This window comes from Carlito syrichta, unplaced genomic scaffold (genome assembly GCF_000164805.1).
Source record: "Carlito syrichta isolate Samal-C Ts95f unplaced genomic scaffold, Tarsius_syrichta-2.0.1 Scaffold303197, whole genome shotgun sequence".
In the NCBI taxonomy this organism is placed as follows: domain Eukaryota; kingdom Metazoa; phylum Chordata; class Mammalia; order Primates; family Tarsiidae; genus Carlito; species Carlito syrichta.
The window spans coordinates 636,423-653,575 of record NW_007247293.1 but is presented as its reverse complement, the minus strand read 5'-3'; the positions used below and the strand labels follow the sequence as shown (position 1 = coordinate 653,575).

Sequence of the window (17,153 nt, the reverse complement as noted above, 5' to 3'; positions counted from 1 at the left end):
ATTAGCTGGGCGTGGTAGCGCATGCCTGTAGTTCCAGCTACTTGGAAGGCTGAGGCGGAAGGATTGCTGGAGTCCAGCAGATCAAGACTCCAACTCAAAAAAAAGAAAAAAAAGAAATTAAGTCTTGCTATGTTGCACAGCAAGTCCCATTTATACTGATAATTTATTCTGTGTACAAGCCCTACGTTCTTCATACTTTTTTTGATTCACAGGTGAATTCATGGGGGAAAAAACATATTTTTTTGACAGGTAAACATTTTTGACATGTGAAAGATGTCGCAGAACTGGAGATACTAATTCCTATGCTCCTCTGGTTTACAAGGCTAGAGAACGCCAGCATTCTAAAGGTTAAGGTTCTAATGCGTGCCCTGCACATATTTAGTGCTTTTGACATGTCGGGAAGCTTCCAGCCTGGACAGTGAATAGTACTACAATTTAATAACATAAATGGAGTCTGTCTGATTCTGCAAAGAAACGGCCTTCCTTGGGGCCCAGAAACCCAGAATATATAGTCCCTTCTGCAGTTACACTCACAGTATTTTTAATCATTTCATGTTTTTATTATATCCCAAGTACAAGGAGCTACAAAGAGTCCCTGGTGCTGGCAGTCACTCAAAAATTGACAAATCTAAAAAGTGAATAGAACAGCAAGTAGCCCATTAGGGGTTTTCTTTTTTTTTTTTTTTCTTTTTATTAAAAAAAAAACTTTTTTAAAAAAGAAAAACTACCTTATAACGTTGGAAGGGTTGATTTTGGCATCTTATACATGAAAAGTAGTAGTAATAAAGTTCCTCAATTGTTGGTGCTTGTTCTGCAGAAATTATGGCTGTGCACAACTGTGGGGGTTTAACTGGGTTTCCATGAAGTACGTAATTCACCCTCTAAATGTGACAAGCATGACTGCCTATAAACCTAACGACTTTTTTAAGAGACCAAAATTCAGAACATTATTCTCTCTGAAACTGCACTTTAGTAACCCAGCAGAAAACTGCTCAGGGATCTGCTTCTATTGCAGGAAAGGCATCTGGGCTCACCAGTGGTAAGAAATGCTGCAAGCTTTCATACAAGAATAAATTTGTTAGAGGAAGGAAACACAAACCAGTTACCATGTCATATGTTAAGAAACAGGAAGAACAGGAACTTGAGCATGGCAGTGACCATTTTGCTGCTCCCCCACCTCCTCGCCGGAAAAGTTTATTAGTTGAAGTTCTAGGTACATAAAGTTTCAGAGTAATAGGAAAGAACCTCCCCCAAACTGAGATTCTTACTCCGAGGTGAAGTCTTTGTTTTCAAGGTAAGTTGATACTTCCTCCTGTGAGCAGCTGGGAAGGATGCTGTTAGGCTGCATCCTGATGGCACAAGGCTCATTCGCTCCAGCAGCCGAACAAGGCCAGCGGTCCAGGCTGATCCATGAATGTTCATTAAGAGGCTGTGTGAAAATGAAAGTGTTGTTTACCTTTCCTTCCCCTGAGAATTCTATGAGGCTCATTCCAAACCAGATTCTTTCTGCCTCAAGCGTAAGACTCTTATTATTTCTCTTAAACTTCTGTTTATGCTGTTACCTATATTTTTGCAGCAAATTTTATCTGCTAGACAGAGGGGAAAAAACCTGCTGTCATGGGTAGTATAGCTTTTATTTTTTCCTGCCTTTAAATCATATAGTTGAATTTCATCACTTTTATAACAAACCTCTGCAGCCTCTTTTCAGTTTTCATTTTAGACCACTGGCTTTATTTCCCCATTTGTGGTTTTTGTCTTCACTGGTTTAATGCTCACAAACACAAAACACACCGTAACAATAAAACCGAATAAGCAAAAATTGAACTAGGGTACTACAGCATGTGAACTGACAGACTCCACTAAGTGTGAGAGTGCTGGCTAGAAGTAGTCGCTTTTACAGGTAAATGCAGAATAATCTGTTTGCGTTGGTCACAGTCAGCTAGCTGCTTTGGGAGGAGATTTTTCATTTGTGCAATCATTGTTGCATACAACTTGAGGAAGAATGCTAGATTCTGGTTCTTACTGACTTTATCAATGACCCATACCAATTTATCTTCATGCAGACTTGAATTTTTTTAAGCTGGGGTGGGAGAGGATGTCTTACTCTGTCACGCAGGCTAGAGGGCAGTGGCACAATCATGGCTCACTGCAGCCTTGACCTTCTGGGCTCAGGAAGTCCTTCTTTCTCAGCCTCCTGAGTAGCTGGGACTACAGGCGCTCACCACCACAGTCTGCTAACTGTGTGTGTGTATTGCTTAGTCTAGCCTTGAGCCCCTGGGCTCAAACTGTCCTCTCACCTCAGCCTCCCAAAGTGCTTGGATTACAGGCATGAGCCACTGTGCCTGACCTACAAATATGAATTTTTAAGAATTTGTTACGAAACATGTTTCTCCCTGGAAACTAACCTCATGTGCTAATGGGGATTCATGATTTTTTTTATCCCATGACACACAGATTCAACAGTTTCCTTGAAACAAGTTATCTAGGAACATTTCTTTTTCTAAGATCTCCTTTAGTGATTAGTCTCATGTTTATGATTGTAAAATAAAAGAGTGATTAATATTAATGTACTCTAGGCCAGAGCTCCTCAAATTTTAATATGCATAGGAATTATCCGAGCCTCTTGTTAAAATGCAGATTCTGACTTAGTAGGTCTGGTGCAAGTTTGAGATTCTGCATTTTTAATAATCTCCTAAGGACTGTCAGAAATGCTGGTCAACCATACTGAATAACAAAGCTCTGAGGGACTGACGGGGATAGGTTTCCTAATTATATCTTTGGTACAAGTGGGTGCTACAAAAAACACGTCAATAGTGTTGCGAATGTATGTGAACTTTGCCTTCTAACTTCTAAAGTTAGCTCTTTGCTTGTCTTTTCCTTAGAAGGCTGCTAAACGTTAACTGGAGTTTAGTAGCAGTGACTAAGGAGTACTCAATTCCTCCTTTAAGATGGGAAAACTCATTTATGCCAAAACCCATGTGCCTAGCCTCAAAGCATCCCTGACTCCTCCTCAGACTCCTTCTCTTACCCCCAGCTCTGCTTCCTCCTCTTCATACTCCCCCAACTCTTATCAGTTCCTGAGTGCTCTGTGGCAGAAGTCTCTTAACTGATCTTCCTGACTCCAGCCCTTTCGTTCCAGTCTCTCCTCTCTCTCCACATAAAAGTTATCTTTCAAAATACAAGTGTGATTATATCACTCCCTGGATTAAATCACATAATGGCTCCCTATTAATTACAAGATAAAGTGCAAATTCCCTAGCCTGGCATACGATGTCCTTCAGTATCTGGACCTAATGACCTTTCCAGAAAGCGTTCAGAGCACACTGTACCCTTCACATTTTTCTAAACATGCCACGGTCCTCCTTTCAAATATCTCCCTGTCTTCCTTCCTTCTGAAATGTACACCGCCCACCCTGACTTAGGTGTTCCTCTGTTTTCTGTGGTACATAACACATTAAAAACTTGTGACTTCAAGTATTATCACATTGTGTTGGCCGTATGTGTGTATGTGTGTCTGCCTGCCTGGAAGCATTAAGAACATCTTAAAGCAGGGCTGTTGTCTTCTTTGAGTACTGTAGGCACAATTTAGGGTCTGTTTATTTCCAAGAGTCTTTTGAAAATCTTTGAGACATGGAAAAATGTTGGCTTCAGAATAATACATACAATTGGCAATATTTCAAAAGCAAAATTATAACAATCTTTTAAATTTTTTAATTCAAAATTTTCTTTCATATAGAATATGCGTTAAACTCATTATGTTTTGATGTTATATGATACAGTTATCTTGAAAAATGAGAGTGTCTAGCACCCATGAAGTCTCAAAACAGCCTTTCACTTAATAACTTCATTCAACAAACATTTATTGAACACTTCCTCTGTAAGCTGACACTGTCTATGTTTTAGGGATACAAAAATGAGTAAGATAGTGTGACTACTCTCAAGGAGCTAAAAATAGTTAATAATCTTATGTATTTGGGGGCACATAACCTATATGCTAAGACTCATGCTGCACAAATATATAGGTTATCCCATTTGGTCCTCAAAATACCTAGTGAAGGAGGTATTTCATACCCATTTTACATTTGAGAATCCTGAGGCTGAGAGAGTTTAACTTTCTCAAAATCTAGCTAATGACTGGCAGAGTTTAGGATTGAACGTAGGTCAAAATCAAATGAAGGAAATAACCCTCTAAACAAACGATCACAGCACAATCAGTGTAACGAGTACTGGGACTGAGACACATATGACTCACTGTGAATCAGATGTCAAGAAACCTGGGGAGTCAGAAAAACTTCAAAGAGAAAGCTGATGGCTTTGAGCTCAATCTTGCAGGTCAAGTAGGAATTCCTTCATGGCCACTTTTCCTGCTTTTATGAATAGATTACTAGTAGATAGTTTGGGTCAAGTAATAAGAAACTAATGTCAGCCGGGCTCAGTGGCTCAGCCTGTAATCCCGCGCCTTTGGGAGGCTGAGGTGAGTGGATTGCCTGAGCCCACGGGTTCGAGACCTGCCTGGGCAGCAAGACCTCATCTCTACAATAAAATCAAAAAATCAGCCGGGCGTGGTAGCACGCGCCTGTAATTTTCTGGCTACTCGGAAGGCTGAGGAAGGATCGCCGGAGCCCAGCAGGTCGAGGCTGCGGTGGCCAGGAGCGGCCACTGCACTCCAGTCTGGGCGACAGAGTGAGACTCCAACTCAAAAAAAAAAGAAACTAATGTCAACGACAAACTGGTGTCAGTCACCAGTTGTGTACTGATTAGCTTCCTACATTCAAGAGTATATTTTTACCTAAGAATATCTATTAGCATCAGAGTATTATAGTTGTCAAACTAAACCTAGTATTATTATTAATTGATTTTTTTCTGTGCAACTTTTCTTTCTTCAGTGTCAAATGAAGAGGAGGAGTGACACTTCTTATACCACAGGAGCACACCACTTAGTGAAGGCTAGGTTTCTAGAGACCCCAAACATCTTAGATATACCCCAAAGCTCGGTAGTAAGCAAGAAAGTCCTCAACACCCAATAGCTTTCTCAAAACTCTTGCACTTAGTAATAAAGGCAGCGATTATCTGTGAGAAGTGACAGCCACCATTGGAGGGAAGCAGTAGAGGACACATGCAAGCCTAGCAAGCTAAGACTGTTTAGAGATGGGCCAAAGATTCCCATGTATTTCTGTAACCCATAGTATCCCCCGCTGTGTAGAAGCATGGGACAAAGAAAATAGGGGAGTCTGCAAGCCTTCATGCAAGTTTTGTTTTGTTTACTTTAGATTTTAGCATTTAGAGAGAGGTTCAGTTATATAGAAAGCTGATTTTGGTGGAACATTGTATTCCCTCAGGATGCCAGGTATCTGAGATGTTGATTGTTGAGATTTTCCAGGGAGGTTGGTGTGTTGCATTACCAGCCCAACACCAGGCACCTTGCACTCCCTTCAGACATGGAGATTATTCTCTGAACTATTTATGGGCCTGTACAAAACAGAGAGAACCCAGAAAATAGATCATATTCTTTTTTTATTATTATTTTGAGTCAGAGTCTCACTCTGTCACCCAGACTGGAGTGGGTGACAACCTGCTGGGCTCCGGCAATCCTTCCACCTCAGCCTTCCAAGTAGCCGGAACTACAGGTGCATGCTACCACACCCAGTTAGTTTTTGATTTATTGTAGAGATGAGGTCTCACCATGTTGCCCAGGGGTCTCGAACCCGCAGGCTCAGGCAATCCACTCACCTCAGCCTCCCAAAGCGCAGGATTACAGGCTGAGCCACCGAGCCCGGCCATATTCTTAATGCTATAGATTGCCATTTCAAATGTCAAGTTCTCTGCCTATTTACCTTCTATTTTTCATACATATGGTAGTTTTAGTTTGAAATTCAACATAAATATGAGATGAAGATCGTTGAAATGTATTTTCTGCTTTTAGTTGGACCTGGAATTTTTTTTAAATACATAGCTAAACCTCTGAAATTGAAAAAAATTTCAGCAGATTTTAGAAGATCATAAGAAGGTCCTGGCAATACAGAGGCATCATAGATAGTGATGATGCTGACGAAGAATCTGGAAGAGAAGATTATAATCCTTTGTTTAGCATTTTTTGGAGCTTAAAAGACACTATCTTATACATTTCCTCACTTGATTCTCATAATAACTGTTGGAGAAATACCAATTGCCCATTTTAAAATACAAAAACAGATTCAGAGTTTTTCCTGGTTTCATCACCAGTTAGCTCAGAACTGAATCAAAAATTCTTGTTTTCCAAGTCTGATGGTCTTCTCATTTCTCATTGGCTGCTCCTTTCTAGTGAGAAATAAAGTCATGGGTAATGTCCTTATCACTTTATCTCTGATTTCAATGATGATTAATCAGCAGCCCACACGTGGGTTATACTAATCAAGTTATGTTTTATAATGATGCCAATTTGGGTAGTTATTGTACATATTTGACTGGCCTAGGCTTTGCACTGGGGAGTCAGCAAGTATCAGAGTAGAATCCGGAATCTCCTTGGGCCACTGACTTCTCTCCATATGCAATCCTCTCATCAAACTTCGCTTAAAAGAGCCTTCTTACTCTAGTATGTTCCTTTCCACATTCATCTGGGATCAGCAACTCAAGGACCCAGAAGTTAGAAAAAAGAAAAAAAAACCCCACCACTTGCTTTATGACTGACAGATGATAGAGTGAATAACTCGGCAATAAGGGCCTTAGTCACGGAACCCAATTTTTGAGCTAAGAAATTGTCGTTTCATATAATAGTTCAAAGCTACTTGGCTTCCTGGTAGGAGATATAAGTTGAATGTTGCAGCATTATTCAGCATGATGATTATCGTGGATTTACAGCTGTTTCTTGAACAAGCCATATTACACACACACACACACAGAATACTCTCTAGAATAAGAATATGAAACATCTTTCCCCTCCCATTTCCCCATTTTCTGTTTCCGCAGTAATGTCAGTTGAAACTGACATCCACTCTGAGTCCATATCTGATGTGTTCCAACTGATATCCTTACTTGCTTGTCCTGTTGGCTCTAAGCTTTAGATTTGGAAGGTTTTCAATGACTCTTGTTGGAAGAAAAAAATGAACGAGGAGATATAGAGAGAGACTGCTATTACAGCCAAATTTCTGTCACATAGACTGTCAATACTAATGAATGCCAATGCCCTTAAAGCAGGTACTGTAAATGCCAGAAGCTGGAACTGAGCAGCCTTTTGAGTCCAGATCATTCAGCAGGGCAGACATCCCTCTCTAAATACTAAAGGCCCTGTTATAGGGCTAATTTTATCAATGTCACATATTAGAGCATATACATTGCTGATTGGCTGCTTGGCTTCAAATTCCTTTATATGCTGAGAGTGTTACTTTGGTGTTATTCCTGAATCGTATAAATGAGATACTGTAGATTCTTCCATTAGTTCCCTTCCATTCTTTTAGCATCATAAAGCTTAATGTCCTTTCAGCTTCCTCTTTAATATAGTATAATTGTTAACAGCACCAGATCTAGAGTTAAACAGACGTAGGTTCAGATATTGGTTCCAACCACTTATTTAACATATCTAAATCTTAGCTTCCTTGTCTGTATAATGGGGATAATTATACGATATGGCACTACATAGGGTTGTATGAGGCTTAAATGAGATAATGTAAAAAAGAGAATCATAGTGCCTGACACATACAAAGCATTTAAAATATATAGCTATTAATATGCATATTATTAAAATAATGCTTCCTCCAGATAATAGTGGGAGTTTTCTTGATAATAGAAACAATAACAATAACAATAATAAGCACTTCAAAAAAAAGAAATAATTTGTTTTTCTTGCCTCTAGACATGAAAAATAGCAGCCACTTCCCTTTTCTTCCCTGTGTGTAGTAATTATTGTTACATGTTATAGCCTTGTGATTTTAAATATCTTACACTAATTGTTAATCTTTTAACAGCCTGGAGGCAAATATAAAGGGGGGGAAAACACCCAGCTTTTGGTGAATTGAACAAAAAGTGACCCATGTTTAATCACGGTATCTCTTATCAAAGGGAAGAGATATTACATTGGGTGCTTAAAAGTAAGGTATATAAAATAAGGGAGAAACACATGCCATCTCCATTGAGACTTGAGGTTGAGGTTCTAAGGCAATTCCACTTAAAGAACTTTGTAGAGGAATAACTGGTACTGGTAAGCATTGTGAACAATCCACATTTCTGATATGCTTACAATTTAGGAGAATTGAGAAGTATCACTTAAAGTAGAAGCAACCAGTAGGGTCAGCCAACCCTATATCTTTGAAATGCTCAATTTTTCTTGACATTTGTTTAGGAAAAGGCAGCATTATATTTTCTTACCAAGTGAAAGCTTACCAGAGGCTGCCACAGTGCATATACAATAAGTGATTTGGCTACTAGGATCTCTTTGGGGGTTAGAGGGAAATCCAAGTTCCCTTAAATCTTTACAGGAAGAGCAGAACCTAATATTTGTATATTTCTTTGTAGTTTTTCAAGTATTTTAATGTATATTTTGAGTTTTATTCATGTAAACATTTTGTTTTACTAATATAGAAACGATTCCTGAAAGTATAATCTTAATCTTTTGTTGTAGTTGTGATTATCTTATGGTTTGGGAAACATAGATAGTTCTATATCTGGATTAAGACAGTTGTTTCATATCATCCCAGGCATCAGCTGACTCTGTGGCCCCCAACCACCACACTTGATGGTGTGAGAGTTTATGCTTCTTCAGCTGTCAGCCGCTATTTACACAATTCATCTCTTTTAGAATGTGATTCTCTTCCCCAGTAGTCTGCTCATGGACAGCGGACTTTTGTACAACTGTTTTTCACTCTGCAAAGCAGTCATTTAATATAGCTCCCAGAATATAATATCATATTATCAGTTCATTAGCAAAGTGGTTGATGCAGAAGATCAACAGTTGGCCTTCAGCACAACTGCATTTTGTCAAAAAGAACTTAATATATTTGGAAATGCTGGAATACTACCCAGTTTTGAATTGCTACTGAAGCAACTCAATCTAAAACTATTCTTTTATTCTTTTTTTTCTTTTTGCCATCCACGAGCATCACAGAATCAAACCCATTGAGAAGAAACTGCTTGCTTTGCCAACACAATTAGTCTTATAAGAAGCCTCTGTCGTCAGATTGTTCTTCTCCAAAGTCCAAGTTGGATGACTGCAGTTATTTTTTAATTAATATTTTTTAAGAGCCCCCATTCTCCCAAGAGCCTCTAAGCAGATTTAGCAGGCTTAAAATGACTCTTCCACAAGGTGATTTCAATGCCATCTCACAAGCAAATAAAACAATAGCTTTGCTACTTTGGGGGCTCTATTTTTTTCTCTCTCTCTTTCAATTCTCATAAAACCTGTCCACTGGAGAGAATTTTTCTTCGAGGTTAGGCTATCTTCTCTCCAAAAAAGATGCTATCTTGTTTATAAAAGAAAAGGCCATGCAACTTGTCCAGCTACGAAAAGAAGTGCGAGAAGAAAAAAAGTCTAGGGCTTTCACCTTTCAATGTGAAGGGCACAAGGATTCAATGATTATTATTATCTTTTATGGTTTATTTTTTTATGTTCCTGTTTCTTTTATTGCTATTAGCTTCTTTGATTAGTGAATTTTAATAGAAAAGCTAATTCAGATCTTCCAGTTTAGTGGATGGGTATCATTCCACATAAACATTCTATAGAGGGGATTGTACCTCTTCCTTTTGTGGGATCAGACAGCTCAGACCGTAAGCGTCATAATTGCTTGGCCCTTTTAGTGATGTGGACCCTGATTAAAAAGTCATATCGAGCTTAGAGTCTTTTTAAGGGAAGGCAGCTAATGTGATGGTTGAAATTGAAATAGCCCTGGCAGAGACGCTGTAACTACTTTCTTTTGTCAGTCTTTTTTGAAAAGAGTTTTCACACATCTAATCAATATTTGCTTTCACAAAAGAGATACCCATCCCATATGTAAACACAAGTTGGACTGTGCTTGACCTCAGTTCTTCAGGCTTACTGTTAAGAACTAGTAGACAAAAAGGTAAAAAAAAAAAAAGCTTGATGCATATTAGTCTTTAAAGTTAAGACTTGAGTCACCTTTGGTTTGGTAGGGTATAAGGGAGCATTGTATTGTGTGAGAAAAGCGGAAATAACTCTTCTTGCAATTGGAATTAAAGAATTTCATGGGGACAGGAGAAACTTAACATAATGCTTTACAACAACATTTTTCCAATTTTAAAACCTGACTTCTTTCCAGTTTACAAGTTGAGGGTAGAATTATCAAAATTCTATTCATTAAGTCAGTTGTGAGCCATCGAAATCCCAGACCGGGGGACTCTGAAGGAGAAATCTCGCTATGCTGTTTCATAGCTGCCTCTACCCAGAGGAACTTGGAAATGCAAGGAACACTGGACGACATCAGATTTGCATAACTGGGCCTTTGTGTAACTTGGTGTGGTTGAGTTGAGTTAGACCCTTGAGCTGAGCACATTTTGGCAAGCCACCACTGTAAACATCAGTATTCTTGGCTGTTCCCCCTTCTTATGCATTTTGGAGTTAAAGGTGAAATTCCATCTTTAACCCCCTTGTGGTTGTCTGAGCAGTGATTAATGAACTAAATGTGATTCCCTGCAGACCTTTCAAAGGTTGGATGAAGGATGGAATTTCAGCCTTTTTTTTTAAACCAGGCCTTTTGCTTAATACAGCTTTTAAAATTAATGTCCTCTTTTGAATGCCAAGAAAACAAAAGGAATTTCTCAAAAGTGTATGCAACTTGACACAATAGACCTTAATTGGTGTCAAGGAGATGTTAGGATGAATGGAAAATGCCCATTTAGCTGATAAGACTGAAAAGTGGAACCTTGTTACGAGCTGTCATCTCAACGTGTATTTAAACTATAGCAAAACTGAAACATATTTGCCATATAGATCATAATGACTCCAAAGGAGCCATTATACTCTATTATGTAATTACATAATCAAAGCATGCATAGTAATCAGCTTTTGGAATTCAATGCTAATCAAACATACCTATAGTATGTGTTTAAGCTAAAATAGAGAACGTTAATTTGCCATTAGTCAACTAAACAAGAATGTGTATACAGAATATTCATGAATAGCTTAATGTTGTGTCAGATGATATTTTTTGTTTTGTATTCAGGGGAAATCAACAATTTTAATTGAAGAAAAGAAAACAGCACTGGGGAGGATTATTCTTCAACTTGTCGTTCAAAAATTTGCCTCACCTTTTACTGATTATAAAAGATTAGATTAAATTCAATATTTTTTCCTTTCATAAATGCAAGTGACACCACAGTAATTCTGTTGCAGGAGATTATTATGAGATCCTGACCATCTTTATACCCAGGATATAGTATTATAAATATTACATAATACAAAGGTTATTTTTAAAAAATCCCTTGAGCATATATTGCTTTTGCAATTAGAAGCAAATCAATAGATGTTATTTAGAAATAGCCAAGAATAGAAATACCTTGATGACTCAGTCAGGAGATCTGGCCTCTACTCTTGGCCGTGCCTCGCACTGGTACTATGATTTTACGTGTTTCTCCTCGTGGGGCCTCTGCGTCGTAAAGAGAGAAAGCTGATCTCCAGGTTGCTTTCAGTTTATTGATCTTTGATCCCATAGGGTTCTATAAGAAAAAAATTTTGAGTCAATGTCACACATTTTTGTCCACTCAGTTATTTGTTGAGCTAGTTTAGTTTATTTCTAAACTTATGATCCACATGGTTCGCATTCATAATTATTGTGGCCATTAAGTAGACAGTCTTTGGAGCAGTCAACATATTTGACTTAACTGTTTGGGATAGCAAAACATGGACGGGGATCAAAAAGGTTAAGAGAAGCTTTGTAAACAGCAGACAGATTGATTGCTTTGGATTTTAAATAAATATTCAAGATTTCATGGAGGTTGAAATATTGCCTCTTTTAGAAGTAAAGAATTGTATTTGTGTTGAAGAGGTCTCACCCTTAACCTTAATCCACAGTTGATGGAACTCTTTTTCTGGACACTGGCACTCACTGTGTCTCATCTACACATTGGATGACTAAAAATGTTCCTATAATATTTAAATCGGACTAAATTCTTTCATCATATGCTTCTGTGGCTTGAACTTCAAATAATTTATTTTCAAATTACTTTTACTGTAATTCTTATTAATTCAAATAGGTTTCTGATTTGATATAAAACTCTGTAAATGCAGGGAACAGTTTAATGAATTGAAAGATAGGATTGAGTCTTTTAAAGGAAATGTACAAAATATGCTGACAATAATTGCTCAGATAGAAATCAAATCTTAATGACTTTGTTAATGATTTGTAGTGAACACTGTGTTTATGTTGACTTGGGGGAACATATACAGTTAGAAAGACTTTTCCCTCTGGGTTTCAGCAGATTCCTTTTTTTTTTTTTTTTTTTCCTTTTCCTGAAATGTACTCAACATTTCTGAGAGCTATGCTGCTAAGTCTTAGAAACGTTAGCAGAAATTGTGTGCAGTGCCTCTACTGGTGATGGTTTTATTTGGTTAAGGGTAGAAGTTGTTCTTCCACCTTGGGAACATCTTGAACAGGTTTGTAAAAATAGGATCCAACAGAAATGGGTATAATTGACAAGCCATTTGAAACTTCAAGTCAGAGCAGGCTGACACCCCTGCAGAAGATAAGTTCTCCAAAAGTGATTCTTTGAAAATTTCAAACCTAGAAGAGTAGGAATGACTAACCCTGAGCCTTTCATTTGTATAAAATTGCAAGAGCTACAGTAGGTTTTTTAAAGTAATAACTGCGTTGATCATCAGGGTGATTTTTTTTTTTTTTTAAATAATCTGTATTTTGTGTGTGAGTCCTGACTATTTAGATGACACCACTGTGCTGATTTAATGTTAGGGTCAGTCTTCCATAGAGCGAAGGCGGGGGTAGTTTTCCTGTTATGATTTTGCTGCTGAAGGAGTAGGTCAAGGGACTTTATTTGCTCTTTCTCTGGGCAAACTGTCTTCCCAGTTAAGAGTCATTGGTGCTCCTTAGTGTCAGTAAGAGTTTACATAGTTGCCATCGTATAAACTGAATTCTCTTTTAACTATGCCTTGCCCTTTCATTATAGACTTGACTGGAGAGACTCCCCCAGTGTAAATGAAGTGCTTTTATTTATGAACAGCCAGGCAGCGGGGGTGAGAGCCCATGGTGCTGGCAAATGCCCGCCATGCACTGGTAATAAAGGCTTTCTCTAGGGGCAAAGTGCTAAGCGCTGAAAGAAGGCAGCAGTAATAAACAAGGTGTTTTACATTCAGGACAGTTCCTCTCTCATCTTAAAGTGTGTAATTGTGCTCTGGATAAATTATGGAAATAAAAAAAAATCAGAAGTTGCTCATAGGGAAATAACCCTCTTTAAAAACAAGTAAATTTTCTGAGGCAGAGCCAGTGGAGCCTTGGCAACAAAGCCTGATGCTGACTGTAAAAAGTGCAAGCTGTACAGGCCAGAGAATCTCAAGGTACTGGGTTCAAACACCAGCTTGGCCACGTAGCCGAATGACATCAGGCAACTCATCTATATCTCTCTGAGTCTCAGGTGAAAACTCCAGGAATTTGAGAAGGGAAGAGTGTGGGCAGCAGCCTGCACAGTGTCTTGCCCTGGATAAACATTGCTTCTCTTCCTGGTGTCTCATTAAGGGTTTTTGCTGTAGGATTTGCCCCATCAGCTCCCTAAAGTGGCCATATTGTTGCTCGCCTAGATTTCGGTCCATGTTTTTGTGTAATGCCATTGAAGTGGAGTTTATAACAAAATTAGGTTTTAGGAAAGAATCGATGAGTTCTGTTAATTGGATTGAAGTACTAGTTAATGGGCCAGCTGCACCAACCCCAGCCCTCACCAACTCTGCTGTCATGGTCATTACGAATCCATCAAAATAAAGTTTATCCTTCATTAGATAATAAGCTTTTTCTTCATTGTGATGAATGTGTGGCAACTTCTAGTGTGCCATCGGTGACTTGCTTGTGAGTGAATGGGCCTCTCCAGTGACATAGTTTCAATTTTTAGAAATTGTGGGGCAAATCAGGGAGTTAGAGGGACTACAGTTGCTGGTATAAATTGAAACCCAGTTTGATTCTGTCTCCTAAACCTCACCCATGTACACCAATTAGCAGTCAAAAATGTCTATACATGCCAGATATTGTTCCACCCTTAAAATAAATTACCTCGCTGTTAACAGCCTTATTTAATGGCTACAGTATATTGTACCTGTTAGATTCCTTTTGCCCAGAACATGTGCTGTGTCTGCCTTGACAGTATATCTGCTAATTGAGTTTTAGAAAATCAGAAGGATTTGAAAATGGATTCTCTAAGAAAGGCACCTAAGTTCCCTGTTTGTATCCTTCTGCTACACATCAAGTTGTGTTTTGTAACAACCTAATTGTCATGATGTCTATTTCAAGGGGAAATTTATCAAGTCACAGTGCACCCTTCTGTTTGGAAGAAATATTTGAGGATGTGAGCAGAAATTATTTTTACATAAAGGCTTCAGGCAGTAAGAGTACTGACATACATACTGTATTTTCATCACTGTCATTCATTTCCTTTGCCTCAAATAAATAGGTCATTATTATTCCATGGCAGCCATCTTATGGTGTCTCAAAGTAGGGAGCTCTGTTTAATATAACTGCCATCCAGCTGACCCGGATAATTTATTGGTGATTTTTACAGAATGACATCCTTGGGCCACCACCATCAGCCAAGGCACTTTGATATCTTTCAGCAAAATATTTCATTATCACTTATAATTTTTTAGCATTAGTATTATAACCATGTTAGCACAGCTAGAAACTGGCATTTTCGGAGACACTGGATTTGAGGTTGGCCTTAGCAGTTTCAAAAAATAATACAGTAATGATGATGATACCATGGATTTGCAGAGCACATTATGTGCCAGAGCACAGCAAGGACGAAAAATTGCAGATGGAAAAATTTTACCTGAATGATTCGCTCAGTAATGACACATTAAAATAGTTCTGGTCTTATTATACTTAATTACATGTAATAATTAAGACTGTTTAGACTTTTTCTGAAAACAAATAAAAACCTCTGATTCTGTTTTATTACCTTCATTGCTTAAAATACAAAATCATGGACAACTCTTCTCTGTTCCTATCCCCTACATACATGTTTGATAACCTTAATATGGATATAGTATGGTATTCTCAGAATATACTAGCCTTGCAAGCCATGGTGGCTCATACCTGTCATCTTAGCAATTTGGGAGGCTGAAGTGGGAGGCCTGCCTGGGCAACTTGGCGAGACTTCAGCTCTATAATAAATCAAAAAATTAACCAGACATGGTAGCACGCGCCTGTAGTTCCAGCTACTTGGAAGGCTGAGGCGGAAGGATCGCCGGAGCCCAGCAAGTCGAGGTGGCCGGGAGCATGCCACTGCACTCAAGTCTGCGTGACAGAGTGAGACTCCAACTCAAAAAAAAAAAAAAATTTAAAGTGTATAGTTATTTCCACAGGAACTATTCCATGAGAGCATAATTGAATTGTAACTGGCTTTAAGTCCCAGTGGCTTCAAGATAGTAGTCAGGATCTGTAAGGCCTTGCTTTATATTGAAGGGATTAGGCCTGTCACCAGGCCACCTTTCTACGTGTACCTTTTGTGAACTGAAGATTCTTATTTGTGTTGCTAATAAATTCCTTTTGATAGAAGAAATCCCTCCCACAACTCTGTAAGACCCGTTTGATATTGCAGTCTCCTTAAGGCAAGTCTCCTGGCTTAAGACAGTTTTAGCACTTGAATCATGCAATTTGATTTTTTCTTAATTTTCTTTGTAGATTGGGTTACCCTGAGGATATAAGGGTGGTGGCCTTCCTGTATACATTGTTGCAAGGGCCAGCAAAACCACCTTGAAAAGCTTGCTTGATTGGCAGGAATTCTCTTCTCCTTGCTCTTTCCTTAAATCTAGGAATAAGCTTGCTCTCTCCAACTGGGTTCTGAATTCTGTGTTTGTCACAGTAATCCACTGAGGAAAAAATAAGCATCGCTTCATTTTTTTTCTGATCACCTTTTCTCTTTGTTGTTATTCTGTAACACTGTTCAGCACACTAAGCTTCCACTGCTGGATCAAGCCAGGAAAAATTTAGCTTCTCAGTTGCGACAAGCCCTGTGGGCTCACATTCTCACACCCGGGTTAGTTCCCTGGATCACAGAGCTCAAGGTCGGGCTTCATTTTGGCCTGTTCCTCAAGCACCAGGAATTTTTGTTTATCTGCAGCTCTAATATATATATATTTTTTCCTTATCCTTCTAGTTTCCTCTGTTCTAATCCTCTGCCAGGGGCTGGTCTATTTCTAGGTGGATTTGGCTTAGAGCCATCTTAGACACCCCTTCTCACACTTTCCCACTCTGTCCTGCCAAAAAAAAGGATCCTTCAGCAGAAACATGATAGCAGGTGGAAATCCTCCATTTATTCTAATTGCATCTCTATTTATGCTGTCTCCATTTTTTTTTAGATTCGTATTTATATTTGACCTTTGTTTCTTAATGTGACAACATTTTTAAGGTGTAAATAAGCCTCCCTGAGTTGATATTTAACAGCTACATAAGGGGGCTCCTTGAGAGCAGGAACCAGGAGCCTTTCTTCTTACATCCACATGACTCCCCATACATAATGGCTTAATAAATCTTTGGAACTAATGCTAGAGAAATGATGACAACGATGATGATGATGATAGCAGCAACCACCAATTATTTAGTCTTATGAGAAGCTAGACACAGTGCTAAATGCTTTATATTTATTATCTTTTTTTCCTCCCCCCACCAGCTCTATGAGATAGTTTTTAACTACTAACCCCATTTTGCAGATGGGAAACAGGCTCAGGGACTTTAAATAATTTTCCTGAGATCACACAACAAAAAAGCCATCTCTCTCTCTCTCTCTCCCGCTCCCAAGTGACCGTGACCTCTACCACCTATATACCACACCTTTTGCTCCGCAAGTGGGGATTAGATTTCAGTTTTCACCCACACTGCAGCTTCTTAAAGGCTAGGACAATGTCATATACGTCGATATCCCCTGCTATGCCAGGTGCAGAATTAAACACTCGACAGTTGCTTCATTCTTTGCTTCGGAATTGAACTCTCCTCTCCTCCTACCTGGGCTTGATC

At 38.7% G+C, this 17,153-nt stretch overlaps 1 protein-coding gene across 1 annotated transcript in view; it reads left to right on the top strand.

Moving 5' to 3' along the window:
• The window catches only part of CADM1 (cell adhesion molecule 1), an 88,547-nt gene that overhangs the window by 1,209 nt on the left and 70,185 nt on the right, over positions 1-17,153 (top strand). Inside the window, exon 2 of the mRNA XM_021712348.1 lies at positions 974-1,039. Coding sequence (XP_021568023.1) covers positions 974-1,039 — 66 coding nt within the window. The remainder of the gene's footprint in view (positions 1-973; positions 1,040-17,153) is intronic.